At 38.6% G+C, this 16,221-nt stretch overlaps 1 protein-coding gene across 3 annotated transcripts; it reads left to right on the plus strand.

Moving 5' to 3' along the window:
* Window positions 1-263: 263 nt before the first annotated feature.
* On the plus strand, window positions 264-15,632 carry nap1l4a (nucleosome assembly protein 1-like 4a). 3 transcript variants are annotated; one of them, XM_041795538.1, is made up of 15 exons: window positions 283-369; window positions 1,346-1,394; window positions 1,566-1,638; window positions 3,435-3,579; window positions 4,000-4,086; window positions 5,375-5,509; window positions 5,593-5,664; window positions 5,760-5,899; window positions 6,142-6,287; window positions 9,744-9,763; window positions 9,885-10,004; window positions 10,179-10,214; window positions 10,429-10,482; window positions 13,560-13,594; window positions 13,956-15,632. In XM_041795538.1, exons 2-14 carry the CDS (start codon window positions 1,367-1,369, stop codon window positions 13,563-13,565), a joined length of 1,062 nt encoding a protein of 353 aa, XP_041651472.1. In that variant the 5' UTR covers window positions 283-369; window positions 1,346-1,366; the 3' UTR covers window positions 13,566-13,594; window positions 13,956-15,632. The 3 variants fall into 3 exon arrangements, with proteins under 3 accessions (XP_041651471.1, XP_041651472.1, XP_041651470.1); XM_041795537.1 differs by lacking the exon at window positions 13,560-13,594 and having other exon boundaries at window positions 264-369; window positions 1,346-1,382; XM_041795536.1 differs by lacking the exon at window positions 13,560-13,594.
* The last annotated feature ends 589 nt before the right edge of the window (window positions 15,633-16,221 follow it).

Below are 16,221 nucleotides of genomic sequence, written 5' to 3' on the forward strand. Positions count from 1 at the left end.
ATTTTGCAAATGAGGTCAATTGTAGTTTTGAACAATAGTACTCAGTCAAAACTTACAGAGCCAAATGAGTGTTTATTTCACCCTCTGGAACTAGTGCCATTCTGGATTTCTGCAAAGTCGGAGAACTCGACTGTGCTAAAACTTTTAATCTTTTTCTGTTTATTAGAGAGAAATAAAGGTTGAGTTACGTTGTGTAGGTTTCCTGAAGTAGAATTTTCACAGCTCAGTACTTGAATGCAGCATCATACCCTCTCTCTCCAGCTGTCCAATGAAAACACAGGATGCTAGAGCCCGTGTGTTGCTCGCGCGTGGGTGTTGAAGCTAAGACGCGTGAGCGACGCGACCAACAAGGATTCCGCTCAGCCAGAGGTAAGACTGCTAAACAGCTAGTCAGCTCAAACATATCATTTACATGCATACCTGAGCGATTTCTCCCACGTTATTGTGAAGGGTGTGAGCTATTTAATTGATCTGACAGACTGTAAGTGAACTGTCCTCGAAACACTTTGCCTTGTCTTGCTGCTTTAATTAACGCGCGAGCTAACTGTGGCTAGCTGATGTTAGCTTTTCAATGCGGCTAGCATTAGGCTAGAAGCCCTAACGTTAACGGCAGCCTAACGGCCAGTGTCAACTATAAACCGGACAAAGATTGAACGTTTAGGTCCTTAAATCATAAACGGCCGTTATCCCGGTTGAGTTTTACGGATTGGAGGTAAAGGGTCAATGTAAAGTGTTAACCTTTGCACTGACTGTTGGCCAAAGCATTGTTCACAGCACGTTGGCTCGTAGTTTGTTGCTAACTTTGTAGCCCGGTTAGCTGCTGTCAGATTTTTTGGCACCGCCCCTACTTGGTGGTTTTTATGGTGTACCTGTTGATGCCATGGTTTAGCTTGAGCTAACGGTTTTGTATCATAGGCTTTCTGTAACTGTCAGAGGCCGCGTTAGTTAATTTAATGGCTAGAGGAGAGATGCTAACCTGGTTGTCAGCCTAGCCCAGCTGCCATTAGCATGTCAGTGCGTCATCGGCCTGCGCTTGCTCAACACCAGTGTGCTGTTGATCAGTCAAAGTTAGATCTCTGCTCTGACAGGCACTCTGTGTTTCTACATGACAGTCGGTGGCTTTTGTTACGCAGTCGGTTATGCATCTGAGAGTTGTAACACTGTTGACTTTGTGTTTACGCAATATTACAAAAACTCATTCAAAGTAATAATAACAAAACGCTCAAATCCGTACCCGCTTGTACAAGCGGTCGACACCCTGTTTAGTCGTACTGGATTTGTTGGCTTTACACTGTTAACTGTCTTTGACTCAGTATGACTAATGTTCATGATTTGTTTCTCTCAGAGGAAGGAGTTGCCACTAGAAATGGATGCCACTAAAGGTAAAGATAAAGGTATTTTGAAGTGAGCTTATCACACCAAATAATTGTCTGTAATTTTAATTGAAAATATCTCTTTTCAGGTTTTACATTAGCTTTATGATATGTATGATTTGCTTGTTAAAAATTTAGATGTCACCAGTAATGTGTGGCACCACAGCATAATGGTCTGTACTGGCTTGGCAGGTAAAGGAGATCAAGGCATGCAAAATCCAGCAGGACAGATGGACAAACCTGTCAATTTCCACTTCTTGGAAAGGTCAGTGACGATGTTTTACTTTAAGTATATCTTGTTTTACAAGTTTAAAATGGAAATGTTGTCATGGTTATGAAATAATATGACAGATCAACATTTGGACAGCTGGTTTTATCCATTAAAGGGTGTAAACCCCTGAAATTCATTATCAACTGAAATAAATTGAATCACATACTTACAATCCTTAACAACAAATTTCAAGTGCGAGCTGAAAGCAAACCAGAGCTGTACTCATTTCTAGACTACTTTGTGTAGTGGTTCATAAACTTAGAATTGTTTTTATCGTGGTATATGTATTAATTTAATTTTACAGTGTTAGTGCTTTGCAGTTTTATGCTGTTGCAAGTTTTACATTTTATGAACTGTGTTTACTTAAAGGCCTTACGAGGGGCAAGAGTTGGAAATTAGTTGTAGCTATAAACTCTGTGCAGCACATCAGCGTCATGTTATGTAATGGATCTCTGTTAAGCTGCATCATCCCTATTAAATGAAAATAAATTGGATTCAATTCAATGTTGATGACAAAATTTGGCGAACAGCTATAAATAAAATTGGCAATATAATTAATTTTGTTCTTGCACAATGTAAATTCTATTGAAATATCTTTCTGCCTGCTATTTAAAGCCATTGATTTTATCTCTATGGCCTACTGCATATTAATACGCTATTTGACAGATAAACTACAGCAAATACATCAACTTACATTAACTTTAAAATGTTCTTTACACCAAGGTTATGTCAGAATTTTGCATTGAAAATTTTGTCTTTTCATCTGCTTTCTGGTTGGTTTGTTTGAGATTCTTCACACACACTCACAGTGGCTATATAAATCTACATATCCCTGTTGAAATGCTACTTTTATGAAGGGCAAAAATAATTAGGCAAAGGTATATCACTTAGGTTTTTTTTTACATCCTTAATATGTCCTATAATGTATATAATTCATTTGTAAAAACAAACAGAATCTTTTAGAAGGAACTGCTAAAACAAAAAGCAAAAACCTTGTCACATATTAGTGCCCATCCCTAAACTAAAAGCACTTCTTGATTTCATCACACCATTCATTCTCTTTGGAAAGGAGACCATTTGCATAACCTCTTTTGATTTAGTAAAATTTGCCCACTCCTCCTCTCAAAAGAGCTCAAAATCTGTCAGATTTTGAGGGCATTTCATGTGCACAGTCCTTTTAAGGTCACCCCACAGATTATCTGTGGGATTCAGGGTTGGATTCTGGCTAGACCATCCAAAACTTTAACCTTCTTCCAGTAAAGCCTTTTTTTTTTTTTTTTTTTTTTTTTTTTGGTAGATTTGGATGTTTTCATTGGGTCGTTGTCATGTTGCTGCAGAAGGGTCGATTTCCCCAATCGACCCTCCTGCAGCAGAAACCTGAGATTTTGTACAAAAATTGTCTGGTATTTGGGATTTGTTATGAAATTTCAGAGTTCCAGCTGGGGAGGGGGGTCTTGCATTATATTTCTTTGCCACAATTTTTACAAAACAATAATGTGGGACATTTTAATGGGGGGTTATACGCCTTGCACTATATAGATTTTGTTTTAACGTAAGCTCCATAATAAATGAAGAATAATGATAATATAACAATATATATCATGTTTTACAGTTTTTATGAAAGTTATTACATTGTGGTCATAATAAAGATTTACTAAATGACTTCTGATGTAGGATTTTGTAAGATTTGTTTCAGGTTAACTGTTTATTTGTCAAAGAACAGTTTGAAGTTTTATGGTCACCATTAAAATTGAATTCATATCAATTCTCATGATTGTGTTTCTTCATAGCATGCTCCCCAAAGTAGTGAAGAGACGAGTGCATGCCTTGAAAAGGCTACAGGTGCAGTGTGCCAACATAGAGGCTAAATTCTACGAGGAGGTCCATGAGCTAGAGAGGAAATATGCTGCCCTCTATCAGCCACTTTTTGAGAAGGTACTGTATATATGTGAAAAAAGTTCCCATGTTTGTCTTTCAGATTCAGTTATCATCTTTCCTGCACTAATGGGTGTTAAAGTCTGGCTCTCTGGCCTGATCTGGGGTCAGTGAGGACACATCCCTAGTGCTAAATTAAAAACTGCTACAACGAGTAGTCAACTGTTCTTTTGTCAGTCAAGGCTATTTCCAGAGCAAGTGACAGGAACTCTGCTGTTCTTAGTCTGAGTGAAGACTGGCAGCTGTAATCCCACTGCACCTGTCATATATGTGTCAGTGCATATGTGCAAGTTAATTTCAGTGTGCTAGCTGGAAATTAAACAGTGTATCCAATAAGTACTTGTTAGAATTTACTGTAATATTATCAAATGTTGTTTAATGTTATGAACTGACTTTTCTGTTTATGTGTGTGCATTTCAGAGACGAGATATAGTTACAGGAACAGTGGAACCAACAGACGAGGAGTGTGAGTGGCACAGTGACAGAGAGGAAGAGGAGGAGCTAGCTGTAAGTACAAATTGGGTTTTTTTTGTATTGTTTTTTTTTTTTTATTATTTTAATTTAATTTTAAACACACATGCTTGCTTTCTTTCTTTAAAAAGTACCTGCAGTCTCACATAAAATAGTAGTATTGAGTTACAGGGCTTGTGATTTTAAATTTCCCTGTGAATTTAATACTGGTTTCCCCATAAGTGTTTTTAAAGAAACTCATTACTCCTTTACCTAAATGTCATCAACCATTTATAACGTTCAAAATTCTGTTTAGCTGACCTGCACAGGCCCATGTGTGTAGCTTATGATTAAACAAAACTACAGTGTCAAGCTGCTGTCACTCTCACACACTGCAGCGTAAACCTGGAGCTGTGAAGTGAACAGTCAGCCTGCCCTGGCTGTTATAGGAGCAGTGTGATGAGATTCTGCTAATAGCAGGAGCACACAACATTTAAGATCATTGCATCATGAGTGTCTGCCTTTGATTGTCAAGGTGGTGCATCTGCAGCAGATTGACCTATTGCCTGAATGTTTATCAAGGGACACACAAACTGCATGCACAGTGCTCAGTTCTGACTGCTGATAGTGTTATCAGATAGACCGAACTAAGATTAGTCATGAAAATGAGAGCATTCTTTTATGGGGTTTTCATTCAACAACACAAAAGCTGCAACTTGGCATCTTTCAGGTCTGCCTTTTTAACTCTACTGTTAATGGACTCAAAGCTACAGCAATACATTTTTAATTGGTTGAAACAAACTGTAATTTATGATGACAACTCTTGATTTTAAGGTACTGCTGCCACTGGGCTGTTGACACACAAAGTGATAATAGAATACAAACCTGAAGTATTTTGTTTGTTTCCCAGAGAAGTTTTTTCTGTGAGGGGAAACAGTCAAAAGAAAGCAGAATAAGACTTTTCAGCAGAAAATGTCCTAAGCATCTACTGAGTAAGAATAGCCAAGAGAGAAGACATAGCTCTTGATAAAAAGCAAATGTTAAAAAAGACTGACTGAATGTGCATGACTTTTCTCTCTGTGGTTTATTTTACAAGGAAGTACAAGTCCTCTTGAGAAAAAATACTTTGAAAACCTAAATGTTCTTAAGTAAAGCAGACATGAAAAGACATTTATATATAAAGCCAGTGGTTAAGTTCAACTAAGAGTTTTCATTTTTCACTGAAAATTCTTTCAGTAAACTTGATTGAATCTGATTTCTTTGCAGAGATAAGATCTGCTTTCCAGGAAAAGATCTTGACCTCAGTAAGGCTTTTTTGATAAGTGCTTTGCCCAAATACTTGCAGGAGGAGATAAAAGAAAAAGCTGCTATTGAGGATTCAAAGAAAGAGGAAGCCACACCACAGGAAGACCCAAAAGGCATCCCAGAGTTCTGGCTCACCATATTCAAGAGTGTGGACATGCTCAGTGACATGCTACAGGTATATACAAGAGCAGTCCTAGCCTTATCCACGTTTCACCCTACATCTGAAAATGTCCTGACCTGACTTTTCTTTACAAATAGGAACATGATGAGCCCATCCTAAAGCATCTGAAAGATATTCAAGTCAAGTTTTCTGAACCAGGACAGCCAATGGTCAGTATCACCAAACAGCTACATAAAATCCACTGCATATCATTCCAGATGAAATACCAAATGATAATCTCTGCCTCTCTTGGTATTTCTTCCAGAGTTTCACGTTAGAGTTTCACTTTGAGCCGAATGGCTACTTTAACAATGCAGTCCTCACTAAAGTCTACAAGATGAAGTCAGAGCCTGATGCCTCAGACCCCTTCTCATTTGAGGGTCCAGAGATCATTGACTGTGAAGGGTAAGAGCTCAACAACACAAATATGTTTTCTAAACTTTGGTAATGACTTGTATGATGCCAAGATTTGGAAAAAAATAGATATGTGGTTAGTAAAAGAATCCTCTTCACTCTTTCTATATTAATCTCTTCTGATTTGGCATCCCACATATCAGCCTCCTCTTGGCACGTCTTCCAACATTTACCTTTTTTGTGCTCTTGCTCTCTACTGCCTCTCACTTCTTTTTTACATCTCCTCTCTTTAGCTGTCAGATAGACTGGCACAAGGGGAAGGATGTGACAGTGAAAACTATAAAGAAGAAGCAGAAGCATAAAGGCCGTGGCACTGTCCGCACTGTTACCAAACAGGTCCCCAATGACTCCTTCTTCAACTTCTTTAACCCCATTAAAGGTGAGAACACTGGTCTTAACACAGGTTTAAGGTCTAAATATGGAAATCATTATCTTTCTGTCATAGCTGTTACCATTTTAAATCATAGCTATTCTCTGTTAGCTGTGTACACAGCAATTCAGAAACTCCCTTAAGCAAACCTGAATCACTGGAAGCTCAAACAAATACTACTCGTCAGTATGTCTGTGATCGCCCACAGGCAGGGTGTCAACATGTCAGCATCCTGGTCATGTGGTTCCACCCTTTGTCACTGCATTAAGCTGATTTCAACAGCAAGTGGCGCCAGACTCTAACCAGACTGGCTCTGCTGTGTGGACAGACCTGTCAGCTTTTCTGTGTAGTGATGTTGTACACAGAGATTTTCTCACTGAAATATAAAGGGTTTTTTTAGCTTTAGTACCAGCCTTAATGGTGAAAACATTTTTATGGGATGAAACACTCTGTGTAGTGAATTGCCCCGAATTTGAGGCAAAGTTCACCTGAAAAAAGTTCAGCTAACCCACAACATCTACAAGTGTTAGAGCTTTAAAACAGTCACACCCGCATTGCTTCGAATGGTGGAGGGAACGCCTTTAATGTCAAAATTAGATTTGCAAATATAAAGTAAAATGATAAAGCACTTGATAAACAATTCATACAATGATCTTTTGCTAAGAAAAACCTGCGAAGAGCCTCTTCATTAGGGTTCTATCAAAAATACAGTTAAATGGATGCTGATTTTTGGCAACAATATGACAACATATTTTTTTGTTTGGGTCTTGGTGGGGGCTCAGCTTGTCTTTGAAACAAGTAGAGGGGCTCCAAGGAAAATGGTTGGGAACCACTGCCTTGAATACATCATCTAGAATAGTTTAATCTCTCCAATTTCAATACATTGTGGTAGCAGGCACCTTTAATTAACAACAGCATGCTCTTTACTGTGTAGTCATGGTACCAGGCTGACATGTCTGGACTTATTCTGACTTTAACAAGTTGACCTGATCTCCTATTGGCTGAGCGAATGTTTGTCTTACTGGTTCTGTCACCACCTCAGTATGTAAGTAGAGACTATAAATAGCTCTTTGTCATGTGCGTTCAGTTGCAAAGCTCTAAGGTTGTGATGCTTATCAGTGAAGGATGTATCACTCATTGATCATGTGATCACTTAAAGAGAGCGCATGAAACAAAACTGCAGTGCAGTCTGTGAATACGTGTGAAATTATCGCCTACCATTCTTTAACCATAGCAACATCACTAAACGACATGAAAACAGCTTCTCATAGCACAGTCAGCAGGAGGGAAGTGCATCCTTTTGTCATCAGGCATATCACTTTTATCAGGATATGCAAGGAAGTGTCACATGTGACTCTGCCCCCTGAACACAGTGAGTGACAGATGAGAACATGCCAGGGTGATGCTGTTGTGATGAACACTGACTTGACATAAAAGAAACTGTTACATTAATTTCTTCTGGAATAGGCAGATGAGTATAAAAGGATAACCGGCCAAGTAAACAATTTAGCTCTGTATAATTCACTAATAAATAATCAATAAATCAAGTCTTTAAATATTTCTTTGGTATAACTGTTTTTGAAATAAGGGGAGGTCAAATCAATCCAGGGCTCTCAGCAGCTTAATACTTAATTCTCATGTCTGGAGATGGTGTGGTTTCTTTCTTGAGTTGTCTTCACTTCCTTTGTCTCTCATCTCTCAAGTGCTGCTGTTGGGGTGAAACCAATCAAAAAGAAAACTCTTGTTATATTTGGCTTGTTAGAAATGTATCATTGTGGTGTTTAATAATTTTACTGCCAGTAAATCCGGGTGTAGATTGATCAGTGAAATGAAAGCAGGAGAAAGCTTGCGTATGGGTCATGGACATCTGCTTATTACAACCTTTCTACCTCTTCTTGTCTGCATTTATAACACAGCTGACAGACAGCTATCAGCAATTCAACATCCCTTTTGTCTGAATGAGGGCTCATTTATGCTCTAGCTTTGAAACGGGTTCGGACAGATGTTTCTGTCTGTACTCTGTGTTAATTTAGTCTGTTTTTTAACCGTTCTCTCTAAGATTATGGGTACAGACCAAATGTAGAAATACCACTGCCAGTCATGGGGCAGTGTAATGTAGCCACAGTCCAACCCAGAGTAGCAAAACACAATGAAGAAGAATAATTTGAACAAAGGTCAACCTTAAACAAGTTTTCTGAGAAAATATCACTAAATATTGAGTGATTTGTTAGAAAATAAAAACATTGGTATTAGCTCACCTGGGCACAAAGACATACAACTACAAGAGCACAGCTGGGCAGGGGATGGACTGTTCTTTCTCTGGTCTATGGGATGGAAGGAGGAGCTTCAAAGTAGCTCTGTAAAAGACTGTGACCTCCTGTGGATTAGTTTTTCAATGTCCACTCACACCTAAAGAGACGGACATCAGCATGAGAGCAGTGATTGTTGTGAAGTTTAAAATGAACAGATATGCATGGAGCATAATTTAGCCTTAAGGCTTATTTGAACTGACTGTTGAATGGCACTCTTTGAGCTGAAGATTTAGTCCTAGACAGCATGTGATGCAGAGGCAACAAGTGATACACATACATAATGGGCGTTGAATTGAAGACATTTACCCGTAACCCCTTGCTGTTCCTGTAAAATTCACTCATAATGCCTCAGAATGGAATAAAAAAAAGAGAAAAGGAAAAACACCCTGACTACTGGGCCATCAGAGGTAAAGTGCACCAAAACTGCACAAAAAACAGTGTTGAAGTAATTGTAATGTTGCATCCCCATTACCTTCCCCACCTAACTCAACATCTTTATGTGGGCATAATTAAGCTCCATCAGCAAGAGAGCACAGCACTGCTGAGAGTGAAGGTGCAGACAGCTTTGCTCCTTTTAAGGAGGTTCATAGTTTTTAAGTATGTGTGTAGGAAAAGCTTGAAAAAGATCCCAAAAGCACTTGAAAACTGCTTGAATTTGACTGAGTATACAAGCCCTGATGATTGGACGATAGAGCAGTGAAACACAGGAGTATGCTTTGAAATTTTGATGCTTACACAGTAGAAGGCTTTGTCGTCATTCTCTATTGTCTCGAGGAGAGGAAGGAGGATATGATGTCATCTTTACTTCGTTTGTCAGAGGTGGAACACAGCTGTTTGTCACCTTCTTTGGATGATGTGACCTGCCATTCATGACATGATGTCATTGATGCTAAGCACGGTTGCTCCCTTAAATGGGCTTTTAGATCCTGGTTGAATCACAGCTGATCCCTGCACTGTCCCAGTGAAAGGTTTTACACAACAAATGTAACATCCGTTGTGACTGTTTGGCCTAACTAGTAATTATGAAATGAATGTGCCTTTTAAAACCCGTTTTCCAAGTGTTGTTCACACCTTAATTTGCTTTGTTTAGTCACAGTTAAACACTATGTTGAGGTGACTATTGGCTAACTGATATATGCCCTTTCCCCTACAGTTTCTCCAGATGGGGAGATGGTGAGTAAAATGTAGCTCATTCTTCATAGAATCCCCACTCATTTTATGTCCCTCCTATCACCATCAATCCTCAGCATTTGTTGCGGTGTTAAAATGGTCTCTTTGTGTTCCTGTTTTAAAGGATGAGGACTCTGAGTTCACCCTAGCCACAGACTTTGAGATTGGTCATTTCTTCCGTGAGAGAATAGTTCCCAGAGCGGTGCTGTATTTCACTGGAGAGGCCCTGGAGGATGACGAGAGCGTAAGTCTTTCCCTGTTTAACACTAAAACTACTTGAAAAGTTGTACTTCAGCAAAAACAGCAACAAGATTGGACTTTTGCTGGCTGGAAAGAGTTTTTTAGAGGCATTTAAGCTAAACTTTTTCACTTGTGTACCATGGTTGTGATTATACTCTTAATATTTGTTGTGTTACAGTTTGAAGAGGAGGAGTTGGAAGAAGGAGATGAAGAGGTTGGTGCTATTTCTTTCTTTTATTGTGAATCTGTTCTGAAGTACCAGACAGCTGGTCATTACAGTCCCATACAGCAGTTCATATTCTGTACCATATAATCATAATAGCACTTAGCACTTATATATATATATATATATAATATATATATATATATTATATATATATATAAGGGTCCTACGAATATTATTTAATCATCTTGTCTTTGTACCACAGGAGCAAGATGATGAGTGCGATGATGAGGATGATGAGGGAGACTTTGACCCTAAGGTCAGTATCTATTCCTAAATGTTTTCATCTTACTTTATTTAGATTTAAGTCCTAATAATGATGTTTTGCATTGGGAGAAGTGCAGTGCCACGCAATAGTTTGTGAAAAACTTGAATAACACCGCAGGTTTATAGACAACTGTCTCTGACTTTGAACTTCAAATTTTTTTTTTTTTTTTTTTAAATTTCCCATCAAAAACGCCAGAGCACTGCAGTTGCATCATGGCATAGCTGAAGGGAGCAATAGAAACAATGAAAGCTTGTTCATTTTACCAAGGCATCTCATAAGCATGAAAAGCAAACATGAAATCAACTTTTATTATTTTTAAGATAATAATACAGTGTTGGAAACTTTTACGTGATACATGGCAGCCAATCTTGTTTTCATCAGGCATAGTCTCGTCTTTCAAAGATACCACAATTTGCTACAATTATGAACTGTTTTATTTATATATTTAAACTGCTGCCTTTTCCTGCACACACTTTAACACAAAATAAGCTTAGACGTAGGAAACACATGATAATTTGTGTTGAATGTGCTTGGGGAAAAATAACTATTTGGTAACTGCTGTAAGATGTGGGAAATAAAAGATTAAATCTACCATATATGGCATGAATATGCCTTGAAACATGTATCACAACTGTTACTAATATCAGCAGCCCCTGCACTGTTTGTAGTTGGTTTAACCTTGTGTGCTGTGATTAGGGAAAATTTGCATGTAGATTTATTTTACCCCATTCAGTGCTACACATCAGGATGTGCGTCCTTTCAGCTCTGTGCAGGATAGAGTGCATTTGGTTCTGTTATATTGTGTAAAGCAGAGATGGGCACTTGAGTCCGCAACTTGGACTCGAGTCACACTTAAGTCGCACACATCAGTGACTTGAGACTTGACTTGGACTCGTGAGCAAAAGACTCGACTCAGACTGGTGATCTGGGACTCATGCACAATCTTCGGTTTTTCATTTTTCCATCACGACCTCTTGTCCCCCTGTTATTTTTTTGCCCCTTTCCTCCCCTTAGGTTTGACGGTTTGTGCCCCTTTTACGCAGCACCACCAGCCACTCTCCTCTCTTCCTCATCTTCGTTCATGCTGCATATGACACACAACTGCAACGCTCACGCACACACCTATTCTGAAATGTATGCTAAAATGTTGGTAGACTGCAGACTTAAGTCTGTTGAGGACAAAAGTTTCAGAATACCTAAACTCTTATCTCCTGCATTACAGCTCCTCTGACCACAGAGAATCAGGGTCAGCGCTGTTTGTGTGTGTGTGTGTGTGTGCGTGCTCCAGCTGTGTGTGTCTCTGTGTCGCCCGCATTACCCATGGGTGTGCGCAATGTTAAAATATGATTTGGTTAATATTCCTTTAATTTCATATGTTTATAGGAACAAATTAATGTTGGAATCTCTGCATTTTCACTTATTGACAATGAACGGACACAAAAGACGATAGGAACATTAAAACTTTAAATACGGTTTACAGGAGGTTTCAGCTGAATAAAGTTAAATTTAGTTTGATTTTACCCATATAAAGAAATTTACACCATAAATGATGACAGAAGTTCCTTAAGGAGAATGGAGGGAGAAATACTCAGCATACTCTGTTGAAGATCTGAGTGTGAATTAGAAATGAGTTTTTATTTTATTTCAGAATAAACAGTTCATTAACAGTTAGTGTTTCTGTGTTAGTATAAAATTACTACCATTAAAGAAATATATCTGACAAAGAAGAACATTTCATCTCGAGTGTTTCAGTGTCTGTCTCTATCAGTGAAGTCTGACTCATGTGTCTAGTGTTTCATGTGTACACAGAGAGGAGCTTTGTTAAGAGGAGGGCTGATATTGATCATGTTGATGAGGGATCTTATAGCAGAGGTACATATGATATATAGCACATACAACAACAGAACTGTGGCTAGTGAAACATTGAGTGGCTATTAGCCAATAGTCACATTGGCTGGTGTGAATAAAGTTAATGTCAAGCCCTGTAATATGTAAGTGTACACATGCACTACGGTGAGCCAGCCACAGACAATACCCCACCCTACTGATGGTGATAATACAGTACAGGATTTAAATTCCTCAGATAGAGAAATGCAGTGGTCTAAGCACTGAACACTCGTGGCCAAAGACTTGAGACTTGACTTGGACTTGCAAAAAATGACTTGTGTGCATCTCTGATGTAAAGTATGCATCCCGTTTCCTGTTGTGATTTTGTACTGGAAGCTTTTTGATAATTGTTCATGGAGGTATGCCTCCTCTGTAATATTCTATCAACACTTGCTCTGGCACTGCATGTGGAATGATTAGTGAATTAAAGTTAGCAGCTCTGGTGTGTGGTCAAAATGTTTGACAGATTTAGTGTCTCTGCTTTATATGCCCACTTCATTGTGTTTGTCCTGTTATTGTCAGTATTAGTTTTCCTGACTTGAGGCCAGGCTAAAATATTATATGCAACATCACATGTTTTGATGGGGCGGATTACTCTGTCTGCAAGAACCTTTGGTTTGCATACACATCAGCTGTTTTAAGCAGTGGTTATTGAAAGATCTGTATTATATCTTAAAATGTTTCCTCACAAGCTCTTGTACCTAACAACCACAACTTGGTGTTTTCTACCTTTACTCTTGGTGAAAAGCTTCTCTTTCACTGTTGTGTTTCTCACTAGCTTTGACCTCCAGTCCCCGCTGTAGACTGTTTAAGAAGTGTTTTTCCTGCACTTACTCTCTCAGACCATCAGCTGTATGTTATTATGTAATGGAAGTATGTGAAAGAGCCTTTATTTATGCTCAAGCTGAGCTAACTACTCTCCACTATGGGCTATTCCAGTCTGATAGTCATTACGTGCATACCTTGGCCTGTAAGCAGTTTCTTTAGAAGTGAGCTACAATGATGTTTTGTCTGTGAAAGAGTTTCTGCAGGAGCTGAGCGTTTCTCTCATGATACCTGCTGTCAGCTCAGTCACCATCCTCAGCAACATCTTACTGAGCTTTCACTGTCATTTCTGAATGTGATGATTAAACTTGTGCATGTTGTTGTCTCTCCCTCCCCTGGATTCCCCTCCATTACAGGCATAATCAATCATTCTCACCCCATGCATTTCTAGGTAAGGGAGAAGTAAGGATGGCGTCCCTCATACATTACACACATGCTGCGTTAGGTTTATTTTTCTGGCTGCCTTTCTCTTCCTCTGCATCATTCATTTTCCCACTAGTCTAAGGTGATGAAGACTTTAACTCTTCTTAATATAGATTATTTTCTTTAAATCTTTGCCCCCTTTCTCCTTCCATTATTCTTCTTCCATCTACTGTCCCATCCCAGGTTTCTAACATTCCCCTTTGCTGTAACAAACCCCAGTTAAAGTAAAGTAACTCTCTTTCTCAAGTGTTAGCTCTGTTGTTAGCCTCCTCTATTTGCTTTGTCTGTTTGTTTCCCTGTTTTCTGAACATGCATCTCTCTCTCCACAGAAAGAACAGCCCCAGCCTGCCGAATGCAAACAGCAGTAACCATGGCAATTAAGAGAGATGGAGAACTGCTGTCCGTCAAATCAGTTCTTAACCAATCAGCAAGTCCTCCTACTCTTGCAGGCTCCGCCCTTTTATGAACTCTTCATCTGAACGCAATAGAACGCAAACCAAACTGCGTTTTTACTTTGTGCATGACTTCTTTTTCTTTTGTCTTGCGCCCATCTCACTCCATTTTATTTGGCTTCATTCAAACTCTTAGCAGGAAGGGACTCTGATTGAAATACAATGGCATAACATAGGGACAGTCTTCTTTGGTAAGGTGGAGAGGGTTATGACTGCCAAGAAACTTAGAACATCATCATATGGATAGAAAGATAGGAAAGTAACGGATCCCAACTTCAGTTTTCATGGAATAAATCAGTTACTCAGGGTTTTTTAATGCCAACAAGCAACATGTAAGTTTACCAGGAAACTGCTGAACAAGTTTGACTTAATCTTTCACTGGGGTTGCTGCAGTGTTTTTTTCTTTTGTTATGGTGTTTTTTAAGAGACATACAATGTATCATTTTGAATTTAATTCACTGTTTTAAATGTTCATTGTCATGTCATTAGACTATTTATTCTGGTGTCATGCAGCTGTATGAAATGGTGCGTTTTTGGAACTCTTGAGGCCCAGCCGCGAAAATCGGCTCCTTCTCATTGGCTCAAATCTTATTTGGGCTTAGCAGGTCAGCAAAACGTGAATACTGCCAAGTCATGTTTTTTAGTTATTGAAGTGAACTGCAAATGTAGAGGAAATGTGATTTGTATTAAAACTAATTCTGCCCCTCTGTATCGGGCTAAACAAGCATTTAAACTGAGCACTTGAATGAACACGATGTAACTGATGGTGTGACTGATGTGGTTTACCACAAGTCTCACATATAGATAGATCTCTTTTCCTGTTGGCCTCATCAGCCCTGAAATGCTCTTCAAACACATTTTAAAAACAAGAAAAACTTAAAAGAGGATTTTTAAAGGAATATCATCACATTGGCTGATTTCAGCTCGGTGGATTTTCCCAGCCTCGTTCTCAGATCCAGTCTGGTGAAAAAGTCCCTGTAATGATGCAGTGGCTGGCCTCCACCCTCTGTGGTTCTTCACTTCTGGTGTGGGTTAAGCTCTTGACAAATGTCATTAAAAGTCATTGATGGAACAGTTTAATATAAATTTTGTTGCCAACAAGCCAAAATGAACGGCTTAAACACCGTCCTCTTATGAAATTGTTTTCCAGTTCTCATTAACACTGTAATCTAATTCAGCGTTTAAAGTTGTTAAAGAATATATAAATATTTCTGTTATTGTATAATGATTCAGTAGAATGTCTGTGGAAACAAAAAGAAGAGGTTGCCAATGTATTTTATATACTGCAGTTGAATTTTGGTCGTGTGTTGACCGGTCAGCAACAGCAGTAAATGGTGAAAATCCAAACCTGTCCCTTCTCTCTTTAAAAGAACGATTGTAAATCTTGACGGATCTCTGAGCCACGGTTGACATCTTCAGATCTACCATATTCGACCGTGTGCTAGCAATGGCCTTAACTGGTTCTTATTCACAATTTGTTACTTGCGCAATATTTCTTTTCAATTTGTACAGAGTTAGTTAAAATATTCTATTAAAGTTGTGCGACATGGAAAATGTCTCTGTGTGGCTTCTGTCCTTCATTATGCATTTGCCAAAAATGGATTTAAAGCAACAGTAAAATGTTGTCGATATACTGTATTTCTATCGCCCAAAACCCTTTCTCACATTTGGACAATACGTCTGACTGTCAGCAGCTAGGTGACATTGATTAACCTCAAAAATGAAAATGAGTTTTATACATTAAAATGATTTTTTTTTTTTTCATAAATTGATATACACTTGTATCCCACTAACTGGAGTGGTTTGACCCCCAGCATTGTCTCAGGGACGATGTTTTGCACTGTGTTTCAAATTATTATATTACAGTGTTACAGATCATTTTTCTATTGCAAGACAAATGTGATAACACATTTCACTGAAGAATAAAAAAGCCTCTAAAGCAGCATTAATGCATTTACTCACTGCTGTGTGGTTTTAGTGTCACCTCTCACCATGACTCATCAAGTAACTTCCTTTCACTGCTTGTTCAGCATCATTCTGTGGTGGCCCTGTGTTGACATCCTAATATTTTACTCCATTTTGACATAAGTACATTTAAGATATTTCCTTAAGATCTAGAATTATTTTTCCTGTCCCAGAATAA

This window comes from Cheilinus undulatus, linkage group 9 (genome assembly GCF_018320785.1).
Source record: "Cheilinus undulatus linkage group 9, ASM1832078v1, whole genome shotgun sequence".
NCBI lineage: Eukaryota > Metazoa > Chordata > Actinopteri > Labriformes > Labridae > Cheilinus > Cheilinus undulatus.